The sequence below is a fragment of the Pelophylax lessonae genome (genome assembly GCF_965119305.1).
Source record: "Pelophylax lessonae genome assembly, chromosome: 1".
In the NCBI taxonomy this organism is placed as follows: domain Eukaryota; kingdom Metazoa; phylum Chordata; class Amphibia; order Anura; family Ranidae; genus Pelophylax; species Pelophylax lessonae.
Window position 1 is genome coordinate 855385929 of NC_138768.1, and position 24077 is coordinate 855410005.

The 24077-nt window shown below is 46.6% G+C and overlaps 1 protein-coding gene across 1 annotated transcript in view; it reads right to left on the reverse strand.

Moving 5' to 3' along the window:
- Positions 1-24077, reverse strand: part of SFXN5 (sideroflexin 5) — a gene marked incomplete at its 5' end in the record, with an annotated part of 451990 nt that overhangs the window by 155820 nt on the left and 272093 nt on the right. The window contains one exon of the mRNA XM_082264426.1: positions 11216-11331. Within this exon, the coding sequence (XP_082120552.1) occupies positions 11216-11331 (116 nt within the window). The remainder of the gene's footprint in view (positions 1-11215; positions 11332-24077) is intronic.

Genomic DNA, 24077 nt, shown 5'->3' on the forward strand with positions numbered 1-24077 from the left:
AAAGCGAGGCTGAGACGAGGTCCCAGCATGCAGAACAGAGGAGGATCTTCCTCGTCCTCCTCCGTGCCTATTACTGACTCTCTGGCTCCAGCCACCTCCTTTCTCCATCTTCTACTGTATGGCCGCTGCGGATAGGAAGGACAGGAGTCAACCTGCTATCTGTGGGGAGCAGTGAGTGACAACATATTATGCGTTATGATTTGCATCATTGTTTCCCTATACTTACCTACCCCCCCGGCACTATACCTGTATAATACAGCTATGGGACAGGTATATAGTGCCAGAAGCATCTATATACAGGCTGTAACTATTTTAAAATAATTTGGGGGGAAAAAAGTCATTTTCGGTTTCGGTTTTCGGCCAAGGGCATCCTGAATTTTCGGCTTTTGTTTCGGCCCAGAATTTTCATTTCGGTGCATCTCTAATCTACCTTATAGAAGGTATGCAACGAGGACCGCATTGCAAACTCGTGATATTGATGCCTGATGACGGAAGGCCCAAGAAGCACTCAGCGCCCGAGTAGAATTCGCCGTGACAGGGAAAAGTGGAACCTGACCTTTAATGGAATAGGCCTGAGACGCCGTCTGTCTGATCCATCTGGAGATGGTAGCCGAAGAAGCGTTCAGCCCTTGTCTTGGTTCGTCCGTAACCACAAAAAGCGAGTTCGACCTCCAAAAGGACTCAGTAGCTGCCAGATACACCCCAATCACACAAACCACATTCAAGGTATGCAAAGCAAATTCCTTGGGATTAGCTGTCTTGGGACACAAGGAAGGCAACACAATAACTTCATTCAAATGGAAGTCAGAGACAACTTTGGGCAGGAAAAATGGACAGGGAAGAAGAACCACTTTTTCCCTTTGGACCACCAAATAGGGACTGCAACAGGAAAATGCCGGAAATTCCAATACCCTGTGGGCCGAGGTAATAGTCACCAAGAATTTCACCTTCTGGAATAACGTAGACAATGGAATCTCCTGAATATTCTCAAATGGAGGTTTCTGGAGAACCGAAAGCACTAAATTGAAATCTCATGGCGGCAAAAGAGACCGCACATGTACAGTCACCCAAGGTCAACTTCTGATCAATGCCCCGTTGAAGAAAGGTTAAGATCCGAGCCACAGAAAAGAATCAAGGATGAGCGCAATCGATTCACACCAATAAATGTACGCTTTCCATGTACAATGGTATATCTTGCTGGAAGACGACTTCCTCGCCTTCACTATAGTAGGGATCACTGATCCAGACAAACCTCTATCCCTCAGTACCTGGCTTTCAATAGCAAAACCAATAAAACCTGTGACTGTAAAGCAGGATGGTAGATTAGCCCTTGGGACAACTGGTTTTCTCTGAGAGGAAGCCCCAAGGGACATTTACGGCCACCAGGATTGGAGAAACTGTGGAAGAAGCCTGAGCCGAGGATGATACTGGCCTTACCGTGGCCCTGTGACCCCTGTGGCGTCTGCCAGAGGAACCCGTGATATGGCCATGAACTTTGGAATCCTTCTGTGGAGCCTAACCTGCTAAAGGAGCTGCAAACAGAACTGTCTTGAAAGTGGATACCACCAGACTCAGAACCTGTATGCAAATCGGGAGAGAGAACTGTGTGACAGTAGTCGTTGAATCACGGCCTGTGGTTCCTGAAATTTGTCCAGAGGAAAGACCACCCTGCTCAGAATTAAAATCAGACCTAGATAATTCAATTCCCTGGACAGGGATAGGGGGGACCTTAAATAGTTCAGACATTACCTGAACCTTTGCAGGAATTAAATCTGCATAAGGAGACTCAGGACCTAAAAAAACTAAAAAGGACAAGCTTTGTCCCCTTTACTGGATACCCCCAAAAGAAACATTTTGCGGATCTCCTTTATGCTCACAAAAGAAGTCCACAGGGAAAGAAACCAGCAAAGATGTCCCCCCACCCCAATAATGGGTGGGGGCAGACCTTCATGCTAAAGGGGTCTTGTCTGCGGGTCCAGAGAAGCTAGCTCTAGGCTTACCAGACCAAGGTTGCTTGGAACCTCCCGGGAAGATTTGAAAGATCTATTTCCCTTATTCTACGTCCCAGGAGCACAAAATAATTCTCTATGGGCTGAGAAGGAGCGCCCCTGTCTGCGACGAGGCTCTTTCCCTTTCCTTGACTGTGGCAGTAAAGTACTCTTCTCCGTAAAACCCTTAATGATGTCATCCAGGGTAGCCCCAAACAGGCGATCGCCTTGAAAGGGCAGATCAATGATAGCTTTCTTGGAGGCTTGGTCTGCGGACCAATTCTTAAGCCACAGCATGCGCCTAATCACCACTGCTGAAACAAAAAAGTTTGGACAGCACAGGAGCTGAATCCAAAGCTGCATCGCAAATAAACTGCAGCTCATGGACCAACTGGTCCGCTAAATCAACATAAGCAGCGGGGACCTGCTCACTCCCCAAGCCCTGCCACAAAAGCTTGGCCCATTCAGTTAGGGTCTGAGACACCAGGACTGAGGCAAAGACTGGCCACAATGCCGAACCAGCCATAGTACACATGCTGCGTGCCACAGCCTCCGCTTTCCTGTCAGCTGGGTCCTTTAAAGGACAGGGCTTCCTCTACTGGGATAATGGTTGCTTTATTCAACCTGGAAACCGGAGGGTCCACCACTGGTGGACTAGTCCACTTTTTTAAAAATAACTCCTCAAAAGGGTAAAGTACAGCAAAACGTTTGGGCACCACAAAGGGTAATTTTGGTTGTTCCCATTATTTACAGGAAAACCTGTCAAAATAAGGCACATAAGGAAACACCTTTGGAGTGTGAAGTGACTTATGTGTACCAAATTACATAGCCCCTTCCGTGGCTACATCAAGCGCATTCTCTATTTTTAAAGTCTCACACACTGCAGTGATAAGGGGGTCTACCAGAGCTTTTTCATTCGCTGCTGCAGCCATGGAGGAATCATCCTCACTATTGGATGGATCTGGAGGTGTGATATTAAGCCCCCTGGACGGGCTGTGTCCACTGTGGCATCAGGCTCAGAATCAGATGAGACAGACTGAGCAGGGGAAGGCGGGGGGGGGTGGGGATGCTTCCTCCTGGGCCTTTACCCACACGCCACTTCCACCCAGGACACAAAGGACAGCAGGACCGCCGTCAGTGCAACTATGGGAAGCTGGTGTTCCGAGGGACCTGCCACCTCCATGAGGGGGTCAGCGGGGCAGATGTAACCCTGAGGCTTCATAAGGAAAGGAAGACCGTGCAGTACAAAAACAATCTTTTGGTACCACTAAAGGATCCCCTCAAGGCTCAGGGTACCTATTAGCAGAGAGAGAGATAACAGGGACCCCCAAGGACTCTTCCTACCATCTGGAGGAGTGCCGAGAATTCGAACCCAGCATCATCATGGACGCCATCCCTGTTTATATGTCCCGGAAAGAGGAAAAGGAGGAGCTTCGGCATCCCCACGAGACTTCGGTCGTCTCCCGGATTAAGGGAAAATGGCCCCTGTGACATCATCGGGCTACACAAACATGGCCACCAACCGGAGATCAGTGAGACTAAGGTAAATTGGTCCCAGTGACATCATTGGGCTACACAAACATGGCTCCCAACCAGAGATCAGCCAGACTAAGGGAAAATGGCTGCCATCAGCTACAGACGCTGAAGCATGACGCCAGGATCTTCCCTGCGCCCTCTGCATCACTGCACCCTCTGCAAAGGGAACCCCCTGAAGGTAAGACCCACGTTTAGGGGAGAATCCGCTGCGCACTTTGCACCAGTCTCTGCACTGAAAACAGTTGGGCATGCACCTAGTGTCTCCTACACTGGGACCCCTCCAGACTACCAGGGCAGGATGCACACTATCCCAGGACCATTACAGAGTGGGGATAGCGGGGAAGACCCTACCAGACTTCAGATCCAGACAGTGGGGAAAGGGGGTGGGGGGGAAGCCCAGCTAACTGAGGGATTTAGGGATGGGAGGAGGGAACCTGCAGGCATGTCCCACCATCCCCAAGGTTATCCATGTCCACCCCAAGAAACCGTGAGAGGGGGGACAGTACTTACCCTTCAATGGTGCGGGTAACGCTCCAGACAGAATCCTCACCACCAAAGTAGGAGAGCTAATAGCCAAGGGACCACTGCGACTTAGACCTAAGCCTGGTCGTAAGCGACCCTGCAAGACGTTTAACTCGCAGGCCAGCCTCTGTCTGTGAGGCTATGTCGCGGCCGACCTAGAGCGTAGCTGCGGTCTGCACGCGTTCGCTGGCTGGGCTGCAGGGAAACCACTGGATCTAGATTATCCAGCCCATCGCCCAGCCCGGCAGTTGATTGTAGATCTCCTGAGAGAAAAAAAACAAAAAAGATGTAGGGAGGAGAAAGATGTAGGGAGGAGAAAAAAAAACAAATTGTTAGGACCAGAGATCCCAGCCGGGAGCCTAGGTCCTTACTCCTGACTAGAAAGATTAAAACTGATTACCTAGAGCAGAGAGGGGGGTTAAATACCAAGCTGAGGACGGCCCATGGGCCAGGTGTTTTTTGTTCTGCCTAGTCCTACTCCTGGAGGAAGCAATATAACAGTAGTTATCACTTATGCAGCGCTGTGTCTGTCAATGAATGAAAGAGAAAACTGTGTGTGTACCCAGCTTAGGTCTCTGTGCTGCTCAATGTTCTGCTTGCTGGAGAGGAAGCTGTACCTGAAGATTTACAGTGCAAGCATCTTCCTGCTTCTGCTTCATCCATTCCGTGGATATTTAATAACATGATCTGTAAACCTCCTGTAACCTCTAATTTTAGGAGAAGGAGATTACCAGTGCACATGCATCACACACCAGTGACGTGCACCACCGCTTTGGGGCTTCATGTTCCATGAACCAAAGCAGCTTACTAGCTGTTGGCAGCTGGCAGACTGAGAAGATTGGAGCTCCATTTACTTGCTTGCATAGTTTCTGGCCATTACTTGTAATGGTATGCAGGATTCCTGGTAGATGAAAATTGATTGAAAATAACTGAAAATTGCCAGGAATATGGCCACTGAACACCTAACTGGGTTTGTTCAATTTGAAATCTTAAAAGTTTTGTTCTCCTTTACAAAAAAAGAAAACCCTATGCAGGTAAGGGACATCTGTAGATAAAAACAAACTGTGCAGCTTTGACAAAAGTTAGTTAATGTATTTGCTATAGGTGTAGGCCATTTATGTACCTCCTGAAGCCTGGCTGAAAAACTCCTAGAAATGGCATCATCCCATCCTGCCTTATTGCTGGGACATTGTGGGGGTTGCTAAGACACTCCCAGCCAATTCAACCCCCTCACAACCTCCCCCCAACCCCCTCACTTTCTCTCCCCTGTTGCAGTAGCTCAGAGAGGCTGAAACTGAGGAGATAGTGGACCATACATGTGCGGGGGTTTGGGTGCTCGCTCCTGTGATGATGAGCAGTAACAGCTGGGAGTGTGTTAGCAACATTCGAGCAACAAGGCAGAAGGGGAGGATGCCACAACTGGGAATTTTTCAGCCAGGCTTAGCGAGGTAGGCATAGCAAGGCCAATATCTAACTTTGATCAGAGCTGCACATTTTTTTCTTATCTATAGGCGCCCCTTATCTGCATAGGTCGTTTTTTTAGTAAGGCCCCTTTCACACTTATGCAACGCGATTTTGACGCGACTTTGCCACGATTTTGAAAGCAATGGCTATGGCTCAAAGCGCAATCAAATCGTGGCAAAGTAGTGCAGGAACTACTTTGAAGTCGGTGCGACTTCAAAACGCGCTGATATGAATGGGGCTCATTGAAAATAATGGAAAACGACTTGTCATGCATTTTGCGGACCAAAATCGCGGGACAAGTTGCACTAGTGTGAAAGGGGCCTAAGAGCCCTTTCACATTGAGGCGACCTGTGGAGTTGCGTGCACCGCGACTTCGGCGCGACTTGCAGAGACTTCACATAGTGGAAGTCTATGCAAGTCGCTCCGAGGTTGCCCCAAAGTAGTACAGGACCCTTTTTCTAAGTCGGAGTGGCTTGTGTCACTCCTATTAGAACGGGTCCTGTACTACTCAATGGACCGCGACATACCGCGACTTGTCAGGCTGACAAGTCGCCTGACAAGTCGCGCTAATGTGAATGGGCTCTAAAGGTGAATTAACCCGTTAAACAGAGACAATGGCTACAAAGATGGCGTGAAAGGGGCTAAATGTGCCCAAACATTACCATTACTGATGTCCTACAAAAAAACGACCATGGCTATAGTGGCAGATCTAGGCATATGGAAAAGTTTTTTACAGCCCAGGCAGCAGCAATGCAGCAAATTGCACAGCAATGGGTGAAAAAACTTTGCCCGGTCCACATTCTTCATACCACCACCGGTTGTTTTTATCCAATTTTACACATGATAAAATTCTTGACAAATGCATGTTTTTCCCTGCACAAACCAAGAGGCAAAAGAAAGTTTTAACTGCCAAAACGAAGAAAACTTTTTTTTTTTTTTTTTGCAGGAATCCATTTCTAAACTTTGGCTGTATTAGTATTCTAATAAACCTCAAGGGACAGAGCCAAGGAAAGAAACAAGAAAAAAAAGCGGTTTATAAAAAGCAGGGAGCATATGGCCCTCTCATCAATGTTCTTAAGGTGTTTAAAGGGAAAATGGAAACAGCTGGAGACTTCGCGGCAATGATCTGCGACAGAGGGAGGAGGAGTGGTGCATGCAGACGCGCAGTCTATAGTATACGGCGCTGCTTTATTCCATGTTACAAAAACATTCCAGTTTCTGACCACCACAGCAGTGAAATATTATACACCATATGGGTAAAATCTGTACACACCCAACCATCACACCTATATGAGCTTGTTGGACATCCCATTCCAAAACTAGATGCATAAAACACAGCCATTGACAAGGGGACTGTCCAGATGATGGAAGTGTATCAGAAGATGTGTAGAGACATACAGTAGGTGGCACAGAGGGGCATGAGAGAGCACTGTGTGAAGGCACATTTGGGAAAACAGGGCTCACAGCAGCACATTAGAGTCACTAGATGAGAAGGGATGCAATAGAAGTCAAGGGGTGCACTCCTAGGGCGCAGCCATGCCATGTCCTAACAAGACAGTGGCATATACAGAAACAATCCCCTTTAGCTGCTGAATGCAGTCTTCTCCTCCTCTCCCTCCAACAGGCATTCAGCGGCTGCAGGCGGGAACCGGAGGGGATCCGTTTTTCTAGATCACCCATGTAAAACACAAGGCCTGCGGGTCGAATCTGGCCCTCCAGGCCTTGTCAAATGGCCCTTGCACCCAGTTTTGCACCAGTTGTATGGTGGAACTCCATTCCACCACCTCCAGCTCAGACCTTAAACTCCTGCTCCCTGCTGTCACTTGCAGACACAGCGGCTCTAACAGATCCCTACACACACTGACAGCAGGGACAGATCTCCAGAATCTGGGAGAGAGTATGATTACTTTGCAGGGCAGAGCCATCTACATAGGGAGGTACTAGAGCCAGGTAGGAGAGAGAGATCTGAGGAAGCTTTGGGGAGGGTTGGGTTGCACTTTGTACATAACACACTCCTGAACCCTGCCCGTAGCACACTTCTGAACCCTGCCCGTAGCACACTCCTGAACCCTGCCCGTAGCACACCACTGAACCCTGCATGTAGCACACCACTGAACCCTGCCCGTAGCACACCACTGAACCCTGCCCGTAGCACACCACTAAACCCTGCCCGTAGCACACTCCTAAACCCTGCACGTAGCACACTCCTGAACCCTGCACGTAGCACACTCCTGAACCCTGCACGTAGCACACTCCTGAACCCTGCACGTAGCACACTCCTGAACCCTGCACGTAGCACACTCCTGAACCCTGCACGTAGCACACTCCTGAACCCTGCACTCGGTACGCAGTGCATTACTGAACTCTGCATTGGGTACATAGCACATTACTGAACCCATCACTCTGTATCTAGTGCACCCGAGATACAACCGGCCCTTTGAGGACAACCATACTGCTTATGTGGCCCCTTGATGAAATTGAGTTTGACACCCCTGCTCTACATGCTACCCCCTCCTATCCAGGTCCTTCTGCCCGCTGTGATCTCCCCGCCCCATTGTTTCCTCTTTTCAAGCCCCGCTGTCCTGTCTCCTGCCCCTGCATTTGTACCAATCACTAACTCTGTCATTTCAGACAAGGAAGGAATCAGTAAATTGCACATTTACCGGCTCCTCCGCTCTCTATCCTGACAGAGCCACCGGTGCAGCCAGCGGGAGAGGCGAGGAAGGAAGCCAGCAGAGCTGTGGGGGATGTGTCAGGATCTGTCAGTAATTTACTGGTCCCTCCCTTGTCTGAAATGAGAGTCAGTGATCAGTACCGATGCAGGGCCAGGAGACAGGACAGTGGGGCTCGAAAAGAGGAAACAGTGGGGCTGGGAGATTACAGCAGGGCAGAAGGACCTGGCTAGGAGGGGCAGCATATAGAGAAACCAATCTCCGTGGTCCGTACCGATTACCGGTATCAATTTTTTTTTTTCCCATTCATAAGTGAGTTATAGTAAACTGTGTTTTCTATACCTCCGTTTAGGAATGAATGGGAAGCTCTGTACAGAGCTATTCCTCTCCATTCATCTTGTGCTCCTGAGGCTTCCGAGATGTAGATTGAGGGGGCTGTGTTCTCAATCTCTTTTCTCTGTCTCAAAGGTGAAACATCAGAGGTCTGTTTAGACCCCTGATATCTCACCAAAGCCCCCCAACGGGGCTACTAAAATAATAATAAAAAATAAAATTGTAAAAAAATAAAAAATAAATAAAATTGTAAAAAATATGATAAAAAAGAATTAAAAAAAAATAAAATAACAAAAATAAACAGCTACTGTCACCAATGGAGTGACGCAGGCTAAATTTGACTAATAGACTTTGAGAAACAGGTAGTTGTCATTATTTTATTTTTTTTTTTTTTAAACCAAATTACAAAGGCTGCTCAGGTTAAAATGCCTGGGCCTGCTTTCCGATTACTACCAATTTTCCTCACACGCTGTGCAGACGTTACACATACCGTTGCACGCTGCAGGATTGGTTGTTGTTAGCTGGAGAAATGTAGCAGTTTCATGTTTTGTTGTTTTAATATTTCCTACTGTTTTGAAAAGTTTTGAAGTTTCATTTTTATTTTACATTTGAGGGGGGGGTGCAAGTAGCTGGTCTTGCCTAGGGCGTAAAACTTGTCTAGCACTGGGCCTTGGGTGCACTAGAGGCACACTGAGGCATAGTGGTTACATAGTGGCATACTCAAGAGTCACTAAATGTCATTGGAACTAGAGGTGCATTAGGAGTTGCTGGGCACACTCGGCTCATTAGATGACACGGACTAGAGAAGTACTTGGAGTCACTGGGTAAACTAGGGTCATTAGAGGACATGGGGACTGGAGGAGAAATTGGAGTCACTAGGTGCACTGGGTTTATTAGATGACATAGGGACTGAAGGACCACCTGGAGTCACTGGGTGCACTAGGGTCATTAGATGACATGGGGACTGGACAATCACTTGGAATCACAGGGTGCACTAGGGTCTTTAAATGACATGGGGATTGGAGGATCACTTGGAATCACAGGGTGCACTAGGGTCATTAGAAGACATGGGGATTGGAGGAGCACTTGGAGTCACTGGGCGCACTGGGGTCATTAGCTGACACAGGGACTGGAGGACCACCTGGAGTCACTGGGCGCACTGGGGTCATTAGATGACACAGGGACTGGAGGACCACCTGGAGTCACTGGGCGCACTGGGGTCATTAGATGACACAGGGACTGGAGGACCACCTTGAGTCACTGGGTGCACTAGGGTCATTAGATGACATGGGGATTGGAGGAGCACTTGGAGTCATGGAGTGCACTGGAGCCACTAGACGACACGAGCACCAAAGGCGCACTTAAAGTCACTGGGTGCAATGGCTGCAGTGAAGTCACTAGAGGACACGAAGACTCAAGGCTTAATTAGAGTCACTAGATAAACTGGGATCACTAGAAGACACAGGAAGAGGAAAAACTCTGAGTCACTAGATGACACAGGGACGGGAGGTGCTCCTCGAGACAATTTAGGTAGCATGGTTGTACTCAAGGGGGCTGGTTGTGTGGTAGGAGTGCGCTACGTACAGAGTGCAAGTTTTAGGGGTGCGCTATGTACAGACTACAGGGTTCAAGAGTGCATTATGTACAGAGTGCAGGGTTCAGGAGTGCGTTGTGTGCAGAGTTCAAGGGTGTGCTTTGCACAGAATGCAGAGTTCAGGGGTGTTCTGTGTACAGAGTGCAGGATTGAGTATTGCGCTACATACACGGTCTCCCTCCACATGCCTCATTCTCCCTCCCCCAACCCCCCAAAGATTCCTAGCATCCCTACTCTCTCCTACCTAGCCCGGCTCTAGTACCGCTCTGTATAGATGGCTCTGGTACCATTGTAGGCGGTTCCGCCATTGTCTTGCAGGGAGATCATTCTGTCAGTCAGAACAGATTCTGGAGATCTCTCCCCGCAGTGCCCCACTGTGAGTACCTGCAGGGATCTGTTAGAGCCCTGAGCCACCCAGAACAATGCTGTCCTTGTAAACACATAAGGCTTCTATATTTACAAGTGACAAGGGGAGGTGAGGAGCGTAGGGTGAGAGCCAGAAGAAGCAAAACTGAATTCCGCCACATTCCAGCTGAAAAACTGGGTGTGAGGGCAACATGACATTGCCTGATGGACCATATTAAGCCCCTGGGCCTTTAAAGACACACTGCTTGCTTCTCAATTTAATGGTGGTGCCAATGAGGAGAAAAGTCTCCTGATAGGTCTTGGCGTCAACACTCCATGCTAAATCCAGAAGTGCCAGTGGCCAAGTGCCAGAGAGAGGACCAGGCGCTGGATCCCCAGAGAAGTGAGTGTTACAGTATCTTCAAAAAAAAAAAATAGACTGCTGTAAAATCCTAAAGAGAACCTGTATACCGCATTAAACATTTACTGTAAAAGTCCTGCCTAACAGCTGACACAAGATGCCTGCGATTTCCTTTATAAGCCCGATAATCCTCTTTTGTGCTCCTTATTAACCAAAGCAGACCGCCATCCCAACTAGTATTAGAAGAAGCAGTGGACAGCAATGGCTGCCCATTATTTTATTTTTTTTGAAACCCAGGTTTCCTTTAAGAAGATTCAAATAACAATGGGTACATCCTCTTTTATATCAGACACTCGTATGTCACATGATACAGCATTTTAGGGAAAAACAAAAAACGCACATGTTTGGCAGCTATCCGCGATGAGCCGACGATCTGTCCGCTGCTGTCCAGCACGTCGATGCCCTCTTCCAGCTCGCTGTGTCTCATTAACACCACGTTACAAACATTGGCACTGGCTGAAAAAGACAAAACACAGACACATTAGTCACTGTCACAGCAAGGATGAGACATATGACCCACATCCAGATCCTGGCACAATGGAGAATGGAAGGAGAACCGAGGACACACAGTCCGCATCACTGCCTTAGGATATAATGTCTGAAAGCTGATTGCTTGCATTGTGTGGCGGTTTTATCGTTTGGTACAAATACACTCTACGCAATTTAACATTTATTGCTGTTACCCAATTGCCCTAACTCCAAGTATATAAAATGCAGCCCGGCTTGTTCCATGGCTCCAGCACCTCCTCCTCATGAGAAAACGTTTTCTAAAACACCAAACACTGGACGTGCTACGCATGCCTTAAAAACTTCACCGGAGTACACAGTACGCCTTGCAGCCACTCCCCCCTCTCACACTTGCAAGCGATTCCTCACTGTCAAAATGACAGCAGGGAGTTGCTGTCTAATGCAACAGCTGCTGCTGTCAAAAAAATACATCTGACACAGTGTTTATAAACATTGTTCAGACAGGAGATATACAAAGTAATACTGTTAGGCCCCTTTCACATTGGGCAGACTGGGTTTTGATCAGCAAGGGATCTGTCCACTGGATCCCCTGCAGATCAGAGTAGGCGGGTGACACATCCATGTCTGCTCAGTTTCTACAAAGCGGACACGGGCAGAACCCGCTATGCTCTATGGGTGGCCAGGATGTACAGTATATACACACACACACACACACACTATATTACCAAAAGTATTGGGACAGCTGCCTTTACACACACATGAACTTTAATGGCATCCCAGTCTTAGTCGGTAGGGTTCAATATTGAGTTGACCCACCCTTTGCAGCTATAACAGCTTCAACTCTTCTGGGAAGACTGTCCAAAAGGTTTAGGAGTGTGTTTATGGGAATGTTTGACCATTCTTCCAGAAGCGCATTTCTGAGGTCAGGCACTGGTGTTGGTTGAGAAGGCCTGGCTTGCAGTCTCCACTCCAATTCATCCCAAAAGTGTTCTATCGGGTTGAGGTCAGGACTCTGTGTAGGCCAGTCAAGTTCCTCCTCCCCAAACTTGCTCATTCATGTGTTTATGGACCTTGCATTGTGCACTGGTCCAAATCATTTGGTGGAGGGGAGATTATGGTGTGGAGTTGTTTTTGAATGGTTTGTTCCAGTGAAGAAAACTCTTAAGGCATCAGCATACCAAGACATTTTGGACAATTTCATGCTCTCAACTTTGTGGGAACAGTTTGGGGATGGCCCCTTCCTGTTCCAACATGACTGCGCACCAGTGCACAAAGCAAGAGAAGCTTTGGAAGGGGGGGGGGATGCTGTGGCCAGTGGGAGTAGAAACAGTCCTGGTCTTAGGGCCCGATGACACTACATCAGAAAGGAGCCTGTGAGGGGCTTTTTGGAGTGATAAAGGCAACAGTGGACTTCTTGTGATGTTTGGATGTGCACTTACAGTGCATCCGGACAGGATTCACAGCGCCTCACTTTTTTCACAGTTTTGTTATGTTACAGCCTTATTCCAAAATGGATTAAAATCATAATGACAACCTAAAGAAGTTTGTTTGAAATATTTTCAAATTTATTAAAGGTGCTTAGGGATGTTGTCCTGTTGGAAGATAAACCTTGGCCCCAGTTTGAGGTCCAGAGCGCTCTGGAGCAGGTTTTGATCAAGGATGTTTCTGTAAATTGTTGCATTCATTTTTCCCTCGATCCTGACTAGTCTCCCAGTTCCTGCCACTAAAAAAACATGCCCACAGCATGATGCTGCCACCACCATGCTTCACTGTAGGGATGGTATTGGCCAGGTGATGGGGGGTGCCTGGTCTCCTTCAGACATAATGCTTACCATTCAGGCCAAAGAGTTCAAGTTTTTTCCACAGACCAGAGAATTTAGTTTCTCATGGTCTGAGAGTCCTTCAGGTGCCTTTTGGCAAACTCCAGGCAGGCTGTTATGTGCCATTTACTAAGTGGCGTCTTCAGTCTGGCCACTCCACCATACAGACCTGATTGGTAGAGTGCTGCAGAGATAGTTGTTCTTCTGCAAGGTTCTCCTCTCTCCATAGAGAAACCCTGGAGCTGTGTCAAAGTGACCATCAGGTTTTTGGTCACCTACCTGACTAAGGCCCTTCTCCCCCGATCGCTTAGTTTGGCAGGGTGGCCCGATCTAGGAATAATCCTGGTGGTTCCAAACTTCTTCAATTTATGGATGATGGAGGCCACTGTGCTCATTGGGACCTTGAATGCTGCAGAAATTGTTCTGTACTCTTCCAGAGATCTGTGCCTCGATACAATCCTGTCTCGGAGGTCTATAGACAATTCCTTGGCCTTCGTGGCTTGGTTTGTGCTTTGACATGCAATGTTAACTGTGGGACCTTATATAGACAGGTGTGTGCCTTTTTCCAAATCATGTCCTATTAACTGAAATTACCACAGGTGGGCTCCAATCAAGTTGTAGAAACATCCCAAAGATGATCAGTGGAAACAAGATGCACCTGAGCTCAATTTTGAGTGCCATGACAAAGGCTAGGAATAATTATGTACATAGGATCTTTTTTATTTTTTATTTTTTTATTTTAAATAAATTTGCAAAGATTTCAAACAAACTTCCTTCACAATGTCATTATGGAGCGTCTACCCCACACGCCCCCTTTATATACTTCTAGATTTCCTATCGGAAATATAGGGGTGGCAGCATACTCGTAGGACCCTCCTTTTTTACATATATTGTGGCACGATTTTTTCATAAGATACCAACTCCTACCTCTTAAATTTGAATACATATATTTTCCAGTGCGTGGGATAATTATAAATATCCTTGTCATTATGGGGTATTGTTTGTAGAATTTTGAGGAAAATAATAAATTTAATCAATTTTAGAATAAGGTTGTAAATGTGGAAAAAGTGAAGCGCTGTAAATACTTTCTGGATGCACTGTATAGCATTTAAAGCAGTGGTTCTTAACCACTTAAGCCCCGGAAGATTTTACCCCCTTCCTGACCAGGGGGTATTTTGCGATTCGGCACTGCGTGACTTTAACGGACAATTGCGCGGTCGTGCGACGCTGTACCTAAACGAATTTGACGTCCTTTTTTTCCCACAAACAGAGCTTTCTTTTGGTGGTATTTGGTGGCACATCGCGGATCGGGTGAACAGATTATTGGGTGGGGCTGGGGAAGACCCAGCTGTCATGGTACACGTGGGTACCAATGACATAGGCAGAGGAAGACGGAGAGTCCTAAACGATTTCAGGGACTTAGGCGCTAAGTTGAGGACTAGGACCTCCAAGGTAGTATTTTCCGAAATACTACCGGTACCTCGAGCCACACCAGAGAGGCAGCGGGAGATTAGGGAAGTTAACGAGTGGCTGAGGAGCTGGTGTAGTAAGGAGGGTTTCGGGTTCCTGGAGAACTGGGCCGACTTCTCAGTCGGTCACCGGCTCTTTGGTAGGGACGGATTGCACCTAAATGGGGTGGGTGCAGCCGTACTGGGTGAGAGGATGGCCAAAAAGTTAGAGGGGCTTTTAAACTAGGGAATGGGGGGGAGGGTACAGATGTAGAATTAGCCAGTGGAAAGCAAGTTTCAGAGGGCAGAAATGGGGGCATTAGCGGTAGGGTGTTCGGAGCCCCTATACCCAGGGTGGGTACGGGGAAAAATCAAGAGAGCAGCCTAAAAACATCAAAATTACGAGGCTTATATACCAATGCCAGAAGCCTGGCCAACAAGATGGGAGAGCTGGAGCTGCTGATGTTTGAGGAGGACTTAGATTTTGTGGGGATAACTGAGACTTGGTTTGACAGCTCTCATGACTGGATGGCGACCATTCAGGGGTATTCCCTTTATCGCAGAGATAGAGAGGGTAAAAAAGGGGGAGGGGTATGTTTGTATATTAAGAACAGTATACAGGTAAATATGAGGGATGATATTAATAATGGAGCTATGGACGAGGCAGAATCCCTATGGGTAGAGCTTCAAAGGAAAGGCACGGTGGGGAAGGTAATATTGGGCGTATGCTATAGGCCCCCAAACCAGAGGGAGGAGGGTGAGGTGGACCTCATGTTACAGATAGGATTGGCAGCAAGGATGGGAAATGTCATTATAATGGGGGACTTTAATTATCCTGATATAGACTGGGCAGAAGGAACCGCGCATTCAGCCAAGGCTCGGCAGTTCCTAAATGTTTTGCAGGACAATTTCATGGGTCAGATGGTGAATGCACCGACAAGAAACAATGCGGTACTTGACCTACTGATTACCAACAATACAGACCTGCTCACGGATATAGAAATACGGGACAACTTAGGGAACAGTGACCATAGGTCAATTGGTTTCAGTATTAATTACAGTAATAGGAAACACAAGGGTAATATAAGGACACTGAATTTCAAAAGAGCCAATTTCCCTAAACTGCGCTCGCTGCTAGAAAACATCAATTGGGATAGAACCCTGGGAACAAAGAACACGGAGGAAAAATGGGAGTGCTTCAAGAGCATACTTAACAAGGGGGTGGACCAGTGCATTCCACAGGGAAATAAATTTAAAAGAGCAAAACTAAACCCCGGGTGGCTAAACTCCAACATAAAAATGTATTTTTTGAAGGCCTTTTCTTTAGCTCTAATATACAAGACTGAGGGGTCATTGGCAGCATTTAAGCATTACAAAGAGTGTAATAAGAAATGTAAAGATGAAATCAGGGCGGCTAAAATAGAACACGAGAGACATATAGCGGAGGAGAGTAAAAAGAACCCCAAGAAATTCTTTAAGTATATAAACAGTAAGAAAGCGAGGCCAGAACACATTGGCCCCATAAAAGATGATAAAGGAAAAATGGCCACTGAGGACAGAGAAAAGGCGGAAGTGTTAAATAATTTCTTTTCTTCAGTCTTCACAAAGGAATCGGGGGGCTACACGAACCCCGCTTGTAAGGCCGAACTAAATAATACACCTCAGGAAGTGCCGCCATGGCTAACAGAGGATAGACTTAGAGCTAAACTAGAGAAACTTAACATAAATAAATCCCCGGGACCGGATGGCTTGCACCCAAGGGTTCTAAATGAGCTCAGTCAGGTGATTGCCAGACCATTATTCTTGATCTTTAAGGATAGTTTACAGACGGGTATGGTGCCAGCTGATTGGAAAAAAGCCAACGTGGTACCAATATTTAAAAAGGGGCCGAGATATATCCCGGGTAACTATAGGCCGGTCAGCCTAACATCTGTAGTCTGCAAAATTTTGGAGGGGATGATAAGGGACCACATACAAGACTTTAGTAATGAAAACGGTATTATAAGTAGTAATCAGCATGGATTCATGAAAAATCGTTCATGCCAAACCAATCTATTAACCTTCTACGATGAAGTGAGCTGCCACTTAGATAAAGGTAAGCCTGTGGATGTGGTGTATCTGGACTTTGCAAAGGCCTTTGACACCGTTCCCCACAAACGCTTACTGTACAAACTAAGGAAGGTAGGTATGGACCATAAGCTGAGTACCTGGATAGAGAACTGGCTCCAGGGGAGAGTACAGAGGGTGGTGATTAATGGGGAGTACTCGGATTGGGCGGGTGTGGAAAGTGGGGTCCCCCAGGGTTCTGTCCTGGGACCAATCCTGTTTAATTTATTCATAAATGATCTAGAGGAGGGGATATCTAGTACAATCTCAGTATTTGCAGATGATACTAAATTAGGCATGCCAATATCTTCTATGCAGGATGTGGAAATCTTGCAAGCAGACCTGAACAAAATAACGGGGTGGGCAACTACATGGCACATGAGATTTAATGTAGAAAAATGTAAAGTAATGCACTTGGGGGCCAGAAACCAGAAAGCAAGCTACTCACTAGGGGGGGAACCTCTGGGTGAGTCTAGGATGGAAAGGGACCTGGGGGTACTGGTAGACAACAGGCTTGGAAGTGGCATGCAATGCCAAGCCGCTGCAAGCAAAGCCAACAGAATACTGGGTTGTATAAAAAAGGGGATTCACTCCAGAAATAAAGAGATTATTCTTCCACTCTACAAGACTCTGGTCCGGCCACATCTGGAGTATGCTGTCCAGTTCTGGGCACCGGTCCTCAGGAAGGATGTGCTGGAACTGGAGAAAGTCCAGAGAAGGGCAACAAAAATAATTAGGGGAATGGAGGACATCGGCTATGAGGAAAGACTGCAAGCACTGAACCTATTCTCTCTGGAGAAGAGACGCTTGAGGGGGGATATGATATCAATGTACAAATACTGTACTGGCGACCCTAGCATAAGGAACAAACTATTTAGAGTAAGGGAATACAATAAGACACGTGGCCACTCACTAAAACTTGAGGAAAGGCGGTTTAACCTTAAAGTGCGTAAGGGGTTCTTCACTGTAAGAGCGGTAAGGATGTGGAATTCTCTTCCGCAAGCAGTCGTATCAGCGGGGAGCATTGATAGTTTCAAAAAACTATTGGATGGACACCTTAAAGACCACAACATACAGGGGTATACAATGTACGGTTAAAAGCAAACACACACACATAGGTTGAACTGGATGGACTTGTGTCTTTTTTCAGCCTCACTAACTATGTAACTATGTATTTGATCACCTGTGCGATTTTTTGATCATGCGCTATAAACAAAAAAAGAGCGTAAATTTTGCAAAAATAACAATATTTTTCACATTTTTTTATATGAAATTCCCCCCCAAAAAAAAAGTAAAAATCAAAATTTTTTAAAATTTTCGGCCAATTTGTTTTATGCTACATATGTTTGGTAAAAAAAATTGCAAAAAGCGTATTTTGATTGGTTTGCACAAAAGTTATCGCGTTTACTAACAAAGGGAAAGATTTTTGTCATTTTTGTTGTTTTTTTTTAACGCGTAATGGCGGCGATCTGCGATTTTTTTTGCGGTACTGTGACATTGGGGCGGACAGATCGGACCCTTGACTGACATTTGTGACACTTTTGGGGTTACCAGTGACATTTCTACAGTAATCAGTGCTATACATATGCACTGTTACTGTAAAAATACACTGGTTGTGAAGGGGTTAACTTTATTTGGGAGGGAGGGGCTGTGTGTAACCCTAGGGGCGTGCTTTCTACTGTGATTGGCTGTGGCTTGAGCTGTAAGGACACTGATCAACGGATCTACATACTAGATCCGTTTGATCAGTGTCTTTACAGCAAGGAGAATGACAGGTGGCTTGTTTACACAAGCTGCCTGACATTCTCCCTCTCCCCCGCCGATCGCCGAGTGACCGGCGGACATCGGGTCCGCTGGTCACACGCGCGGGGGGGGGTCCGTGACCACGCGGGAGCGCGCCTCCGGGGGCGCGCGCTCGCTCCCTAGACCCTCACAAGCTAGTGACGTAGCCCTACGTCACTTTGCCTGTGAGGGGCTGACTGCCGACGTAGATCGGCGTTAGGCAGTCGGCAAGTGGTTAAACTGGGTTCGGTGAGTCAGTCTCGCGGGTTTCGCAGAGGTCAAGACACACACCCGACTCACGCCCCGCTCATCCCCCGAGAAAATTTTACTGATTGTAAAATCAACGCACCCCGGGAAATCAGAGCTGCGGTCGGGACAACTCACAGCCATTACACATAGACACTTGACGCTCCGCCCCCTGTACCTCCCCCAGCAGGTTTCCAGCCTATCTCCTGCAGGTTGCTTGAGTGGGCGGGATGGGGATGTACCAGACCACAGAGATTGCGCCTGCCTGGAAGAGGGAAGTGTGAGCAGCTGAGCAGAGGGAGCCGAGTGAATGTTCCTGGAGGTAGGCTCAGCTAGCTGTACATGGTGGATTAGTTTACAAGCACCTCTATGCTAAGTCTGCTGAGTTACTGCAGCTTAGCACAGAGGTGCTGTTAGTTGACAAATGGAAATGCATGTCCTTTTCATTTAGCTCAATAAAGCATTGTAAATGCCCCCTGGTGTGTGCCGTCCTGATACCCCATGGTATGCCCTCCCAACACCTCCCTCCCAGTGTGTGCCCTCCTGACACCCCATGGTATGTCCTCCCAACCCCCTCCCCAGTGTGTGCCCTCCTGACACCCCATGGTATGTCCTCCCAACCCCCCAAGTGTGTGCCCTCCTGACACCCCATGGTATGCCCTCCCAACCCCCCCCCCCCCAGTGTGTGCCCTCCTGATACCCCATGGTATGCCCTCCCAACCCCCCCCCCCCACCCCAGTGTGTGCCCTCCTGATACCCCATGGTATACCCTCCCAACCCCCCCCCCCCCCCCCCAGTGTGTGCCCTCCCAAACACTGATGTGTGCCCTCCTGACACCCAGTGTGTGGCCTCCTGACTGATTTGCAGTAAATATTCATTATTATGTTTTTGTTTTTGTGTAAAAATCATGTTTTAATGGTTTTGTTCATTTTGTGCACCTATGTATAATAAATATATACCTAAATATATACCTATGTTTTGAATTTGAAAAAATCATATTTTATTTTTCCAACCAAGAAGGGTTTGGTGAATGCGCATATGAAACTGGTGGGGTTCAGTACCTCCAACAAGGTTAAGAACCACTGATTTAAAGGGACAGTGTGACCTTGCCCAAACAAAGTGTGTCTGGAAAGAGCTGCCCCCCCTTCCATTGCGCACTCCAACCACTTTTTCCTTCTCAACTGCTGGTGATAATATCCTGCATGTCTAGGTATGGAGGATCATAACACGCCCTCCCCTGTGTGAGTGCTCAGGTCTTTAGCCAATCACTAGGCCTGAGCACTGTCACATGACCAGGAGACTGAGGCCGCCACTCTGCCAGGTTGCCAACACCTGTGAAGAAGCAAGGGGAAGCCAGTAAATGCTGGTAAGGGGACTATAGGGGGTCTTTGCCTTTGCGGAGACATTGTCACTTTGAAGGTGAAAGGCCCTCTTTAAAATGAAGCAAGGTTCACTTTAATAGTGGGTCGCACTGCATGCATTCTACATATTTAGGCAGACTCCGACTCTAGCTTAGTCACTTTTCAGTCGCACAGAACAATATGTTTGGCTGACCCCAGACAATCAAATGGGAAACAGATTGTTCCGTGCTGTAATCACCGTCACTGCGAGGAAAACGCCATATTGCTGAAAACATTAATGGGTCTGGAGACAGACACACATTACCTTCAGCCTTAGAACACAACGTGGCTCAGAATCTGCTAAAGCAGGTTCCATTTCTTCCCCCCGCCAATCTTTAAAGCAGAAACTTGATCAGTCACAAAGATAAGCACCTGTGTGAGAAGTGTCTGCTTGAAGCAGTCACCTTCTAACACCACTGGCTGGGTACTGGTTCTAGCTGGAGTGAGCATCACCACAAGGTAAGTAAGCGACCATGAGACTGAGATCTGCAGCTTCCATCAGAAGCTTCTTTTGGAGGTATTTATCTCATTGCTTTTGAAGGAAAGCTTGAGGCTGGGTGCAATCCCTGACAACCGTTATTGGTTTTGGGCTTTATGCGCTTGCTGCCTCTTATGTGCGCAAGCTGTAGTGGTGCTTGAAACCTGCAGCCTTCAGTCTACACATAATCTCTCCCAATTATATTATTGTGACTGGATGAGACATTAGAGTGTAAGCTCCTCTGGTGCACAGATTGAAGTGACTGGTCAGTGTTCTCTGTACAGCACCAGGGTATATATCGGAGCTATATAAATGTATAATAATAATAGTAATAATAATAATAATAATAGTGTGTTGTGACTGTGGTGGGGGGAATTAGAATGTAAGCTCCCTAGGTGCCAAAACTTAAACGACTCTGTTCTCTGTATAGCAATGCGGTATATGTCCGAGCTATATGAATGTATAATAATATTGTGCATCTGTGGTGGGACATTAGAGTGTAAGCTCCTCTGGCGAAAGATTGATGTTAATGGCTCAGCGTTCTCTGTACAGCACTATGATATATGTCAGAGCTACAGTGCCTTGCGAAAGTATTCAGCCCCCTTGAACTTTTCGACCTTTTGCCACATTTCAGGCTTCAAACATAAAGATATAAAACTGTAATTTTTTGTGAAGAATCAACAACAAGTGGGACACAATCATGAAGTCGAGCGAAATTTATTGGATATTTCAAACTTTGTTAACAAATAAAAAACTGAAAAATTGGGCGTGCAAAATTATTCAGCCCCTTTACTTTTAGTGCAGCAAACTCTCTCCAGAAGTTCAGTGAGGATCTCTGAATGATCCAATGTTGACCTAAATGACTAATGATGATAAATAGAATCCACCTGTGTGTAATCAAGTCTCCGTATAAATGCACCTGCACTGTGATAGTCTCAGAGGTCCGTTTAAAGCGCAGAGAGCATCATGAAGAACAAGGAACACACCAGGCAGGTCCAAGATACTGTTGTGGAGAAGTTTAAAGCCGGATTTGGATACAAAAAGATTTCCCAAGCTTTAAACATCCCAAGGAGCACTGTGCAAGCGATAATATTGAAATGGAAGGAGTATCAGACCACTGCAAATCTACGAAGACCTGGCCGTCCCTCTAAACTTTCAGCTCCTACAAGGAGAAGACTGATCAGAGATGCAGCCAAGAGGCCAATGATCACTCTGGATGAACTGCAGAGATCTACAGCTGAGGTGGGAGACTCTGTCCATAGGACAACAATCAGTCGTATACTGCACAAATCTGGCCTTTATGGAAGAGTGGCAAGAAGAAAGCCATTTCTTAAAGATATCCATAAAAAGTGTCGTTTAAAAAGTTTGCCACAAGCCACCTGGGAGACACCAAACATGTGGAAGAAGGTGCTCTGGTCAGATGAAACCAAAATTGAACTTTTTGGCAACAATGCAAAACGTTATGTTTGGCGTAAAAGCAACACAGCTCATCACCCTGAACACACCATCCCCACTGTCAAACATGGTGGTGGCAGCATCATGGTTTGGGCCTGCTTTTCTTCAGCAGGGACAGGGAAGATGGTTAAAATTGATGGGAAGATGGATGGAGCCAAATGCAGGACCATTCTGGAAGAAAACCTGATGGAGTCTACAAAAGACCTGAGACTGGGACGGAGATTTGTCTTCCAACAAGACAATGATCCAAAACATAAAGCAAAATCTACAATGGAATGGTTTACAAATAAACATATCCAGGTGTTAGAATGGCCAAGTCAAAGTCCAGACCTGAATCCAATCGAGAATCTGTGGAAAGAACTGAAAACTGCTGTTCACAAACGCTCTCCATCCAACCTCACTGAGCTCGAGCTTTTTTGCAAGGAGGAATGGGCAAAAATTTCAGCCTCTCGATGTGCAAAACTGATAGAGACATACCCCAAGCGACTTACAGTTGTAATCGCAGCAAAAGGTGGCGCTATAAAGTATTAACTTAAGGGGGCTGAATAATTTTGCACGCCCAATTTTTCAGTTTTTTGTTAAAAAAGTTTGAAATATTCAATAAATTTCGTTCCACTTCATGATTGTGTCCCACTTGTTGTTGATTCTTCACAAAAAAATTACAGTTTTATATCTTTATGTTTGAAGCCTGAAATGTGGCAAAAGGTCGAAAAGTTCAAGGGGGCCGAATACTTTCGCAAGGCACTGTATATAAAAGCTTCTCTGGTGCACAGATTGAAGTGACTGGTCAGCGTTCTCTGTACAGCACTACAGTATATGTCAGCGATATATAAATGTATATTAATAATACTGTGTGAGTGTGGTGGGACATTAGAGTGTAAGCTCACTACTGTATGTGTAAAGACTTATGTAAATGGCTCAGTGTCTCTGTACAGCGCTGCGGTATATGTCAGAGCTATATAAATGTAAAATAGCAATAATAGCGTTTGACTGTGGGGGAACATTAGAGTGTAAGCTCCTCTGGTGTAGAGATTGATGTGACTGGCTCAGTGTTCTCTGTACAGTACTACGGTATATGTCAGAGCTATATAACTGTATAATAATAATAGTGTTTCGACTATATTGGGGACATTAGTATGCAAGTACCCCAGGTGCAAATGCTTATGTAAAAGGCTCAGTGTTCTCTCTGCAGCACTACGGTATATGTCAACGCTAAATAAATATATAATACTAGTGTATGATAGTGGTTGGACATTAGAGTGTAAGCTCCTCTGGTGCAGAGACTGATATGACTGGCTCAGTGTTCTCTATATGACACTACAATTATATGTCAGAGCTTTATAAAAGTTTATTAATCATAATAACTGTGGGGGGGGGGGGGGCTTTAGAGTGTAAGCTCCTCTGGTACAGAGGCTCATTGTTCTCTGTACTTTGCTTTGGAATATGACAAAGCTATATAATTTATGATAGTGTAAGACATTAGAGTGTAAGCTTCACTGGTGCAGAGGCTAATGAGAATCACTCTGGTGCAAAGAATGATGTGACTGGCTCAGTGTTCTCTGTACATCGCTGCGGTGTATGTCAGAGCTATATATATGTATACTAATAACAGTGTGCAACTGTGGTAGGATAGTAGGTAGGCGCAGAGATTGATGTGACTGGCTCGGTGATCTCTGCCAGGTTACCATGCTGGAAAAAAGTACCGCAACTCCAGTGTAAGGCTCGGCGGCAAAATACCAGAAGGAAATGGTTCTTTCACTTAAGGGAGACTCCATTTCCTGAATAAAGTTCAGCAGGCCTCCGCTATTTTCCTCTACCTCCTGTGCTGTTCCTTGCTGGGGAGGGAGGCAGAGGCCGCCATTTCCTCCGGTGAAGCAGATCCTGAGGTGGATGGGATTTCAGGGGCAGCATCCAGGACCCCCTCCTCACTGCCCACCTGCACTGTCACCGCTGATTATTCTTTTCCGCGACTCGCGTCATCCCTCATTCTCCAGAACCT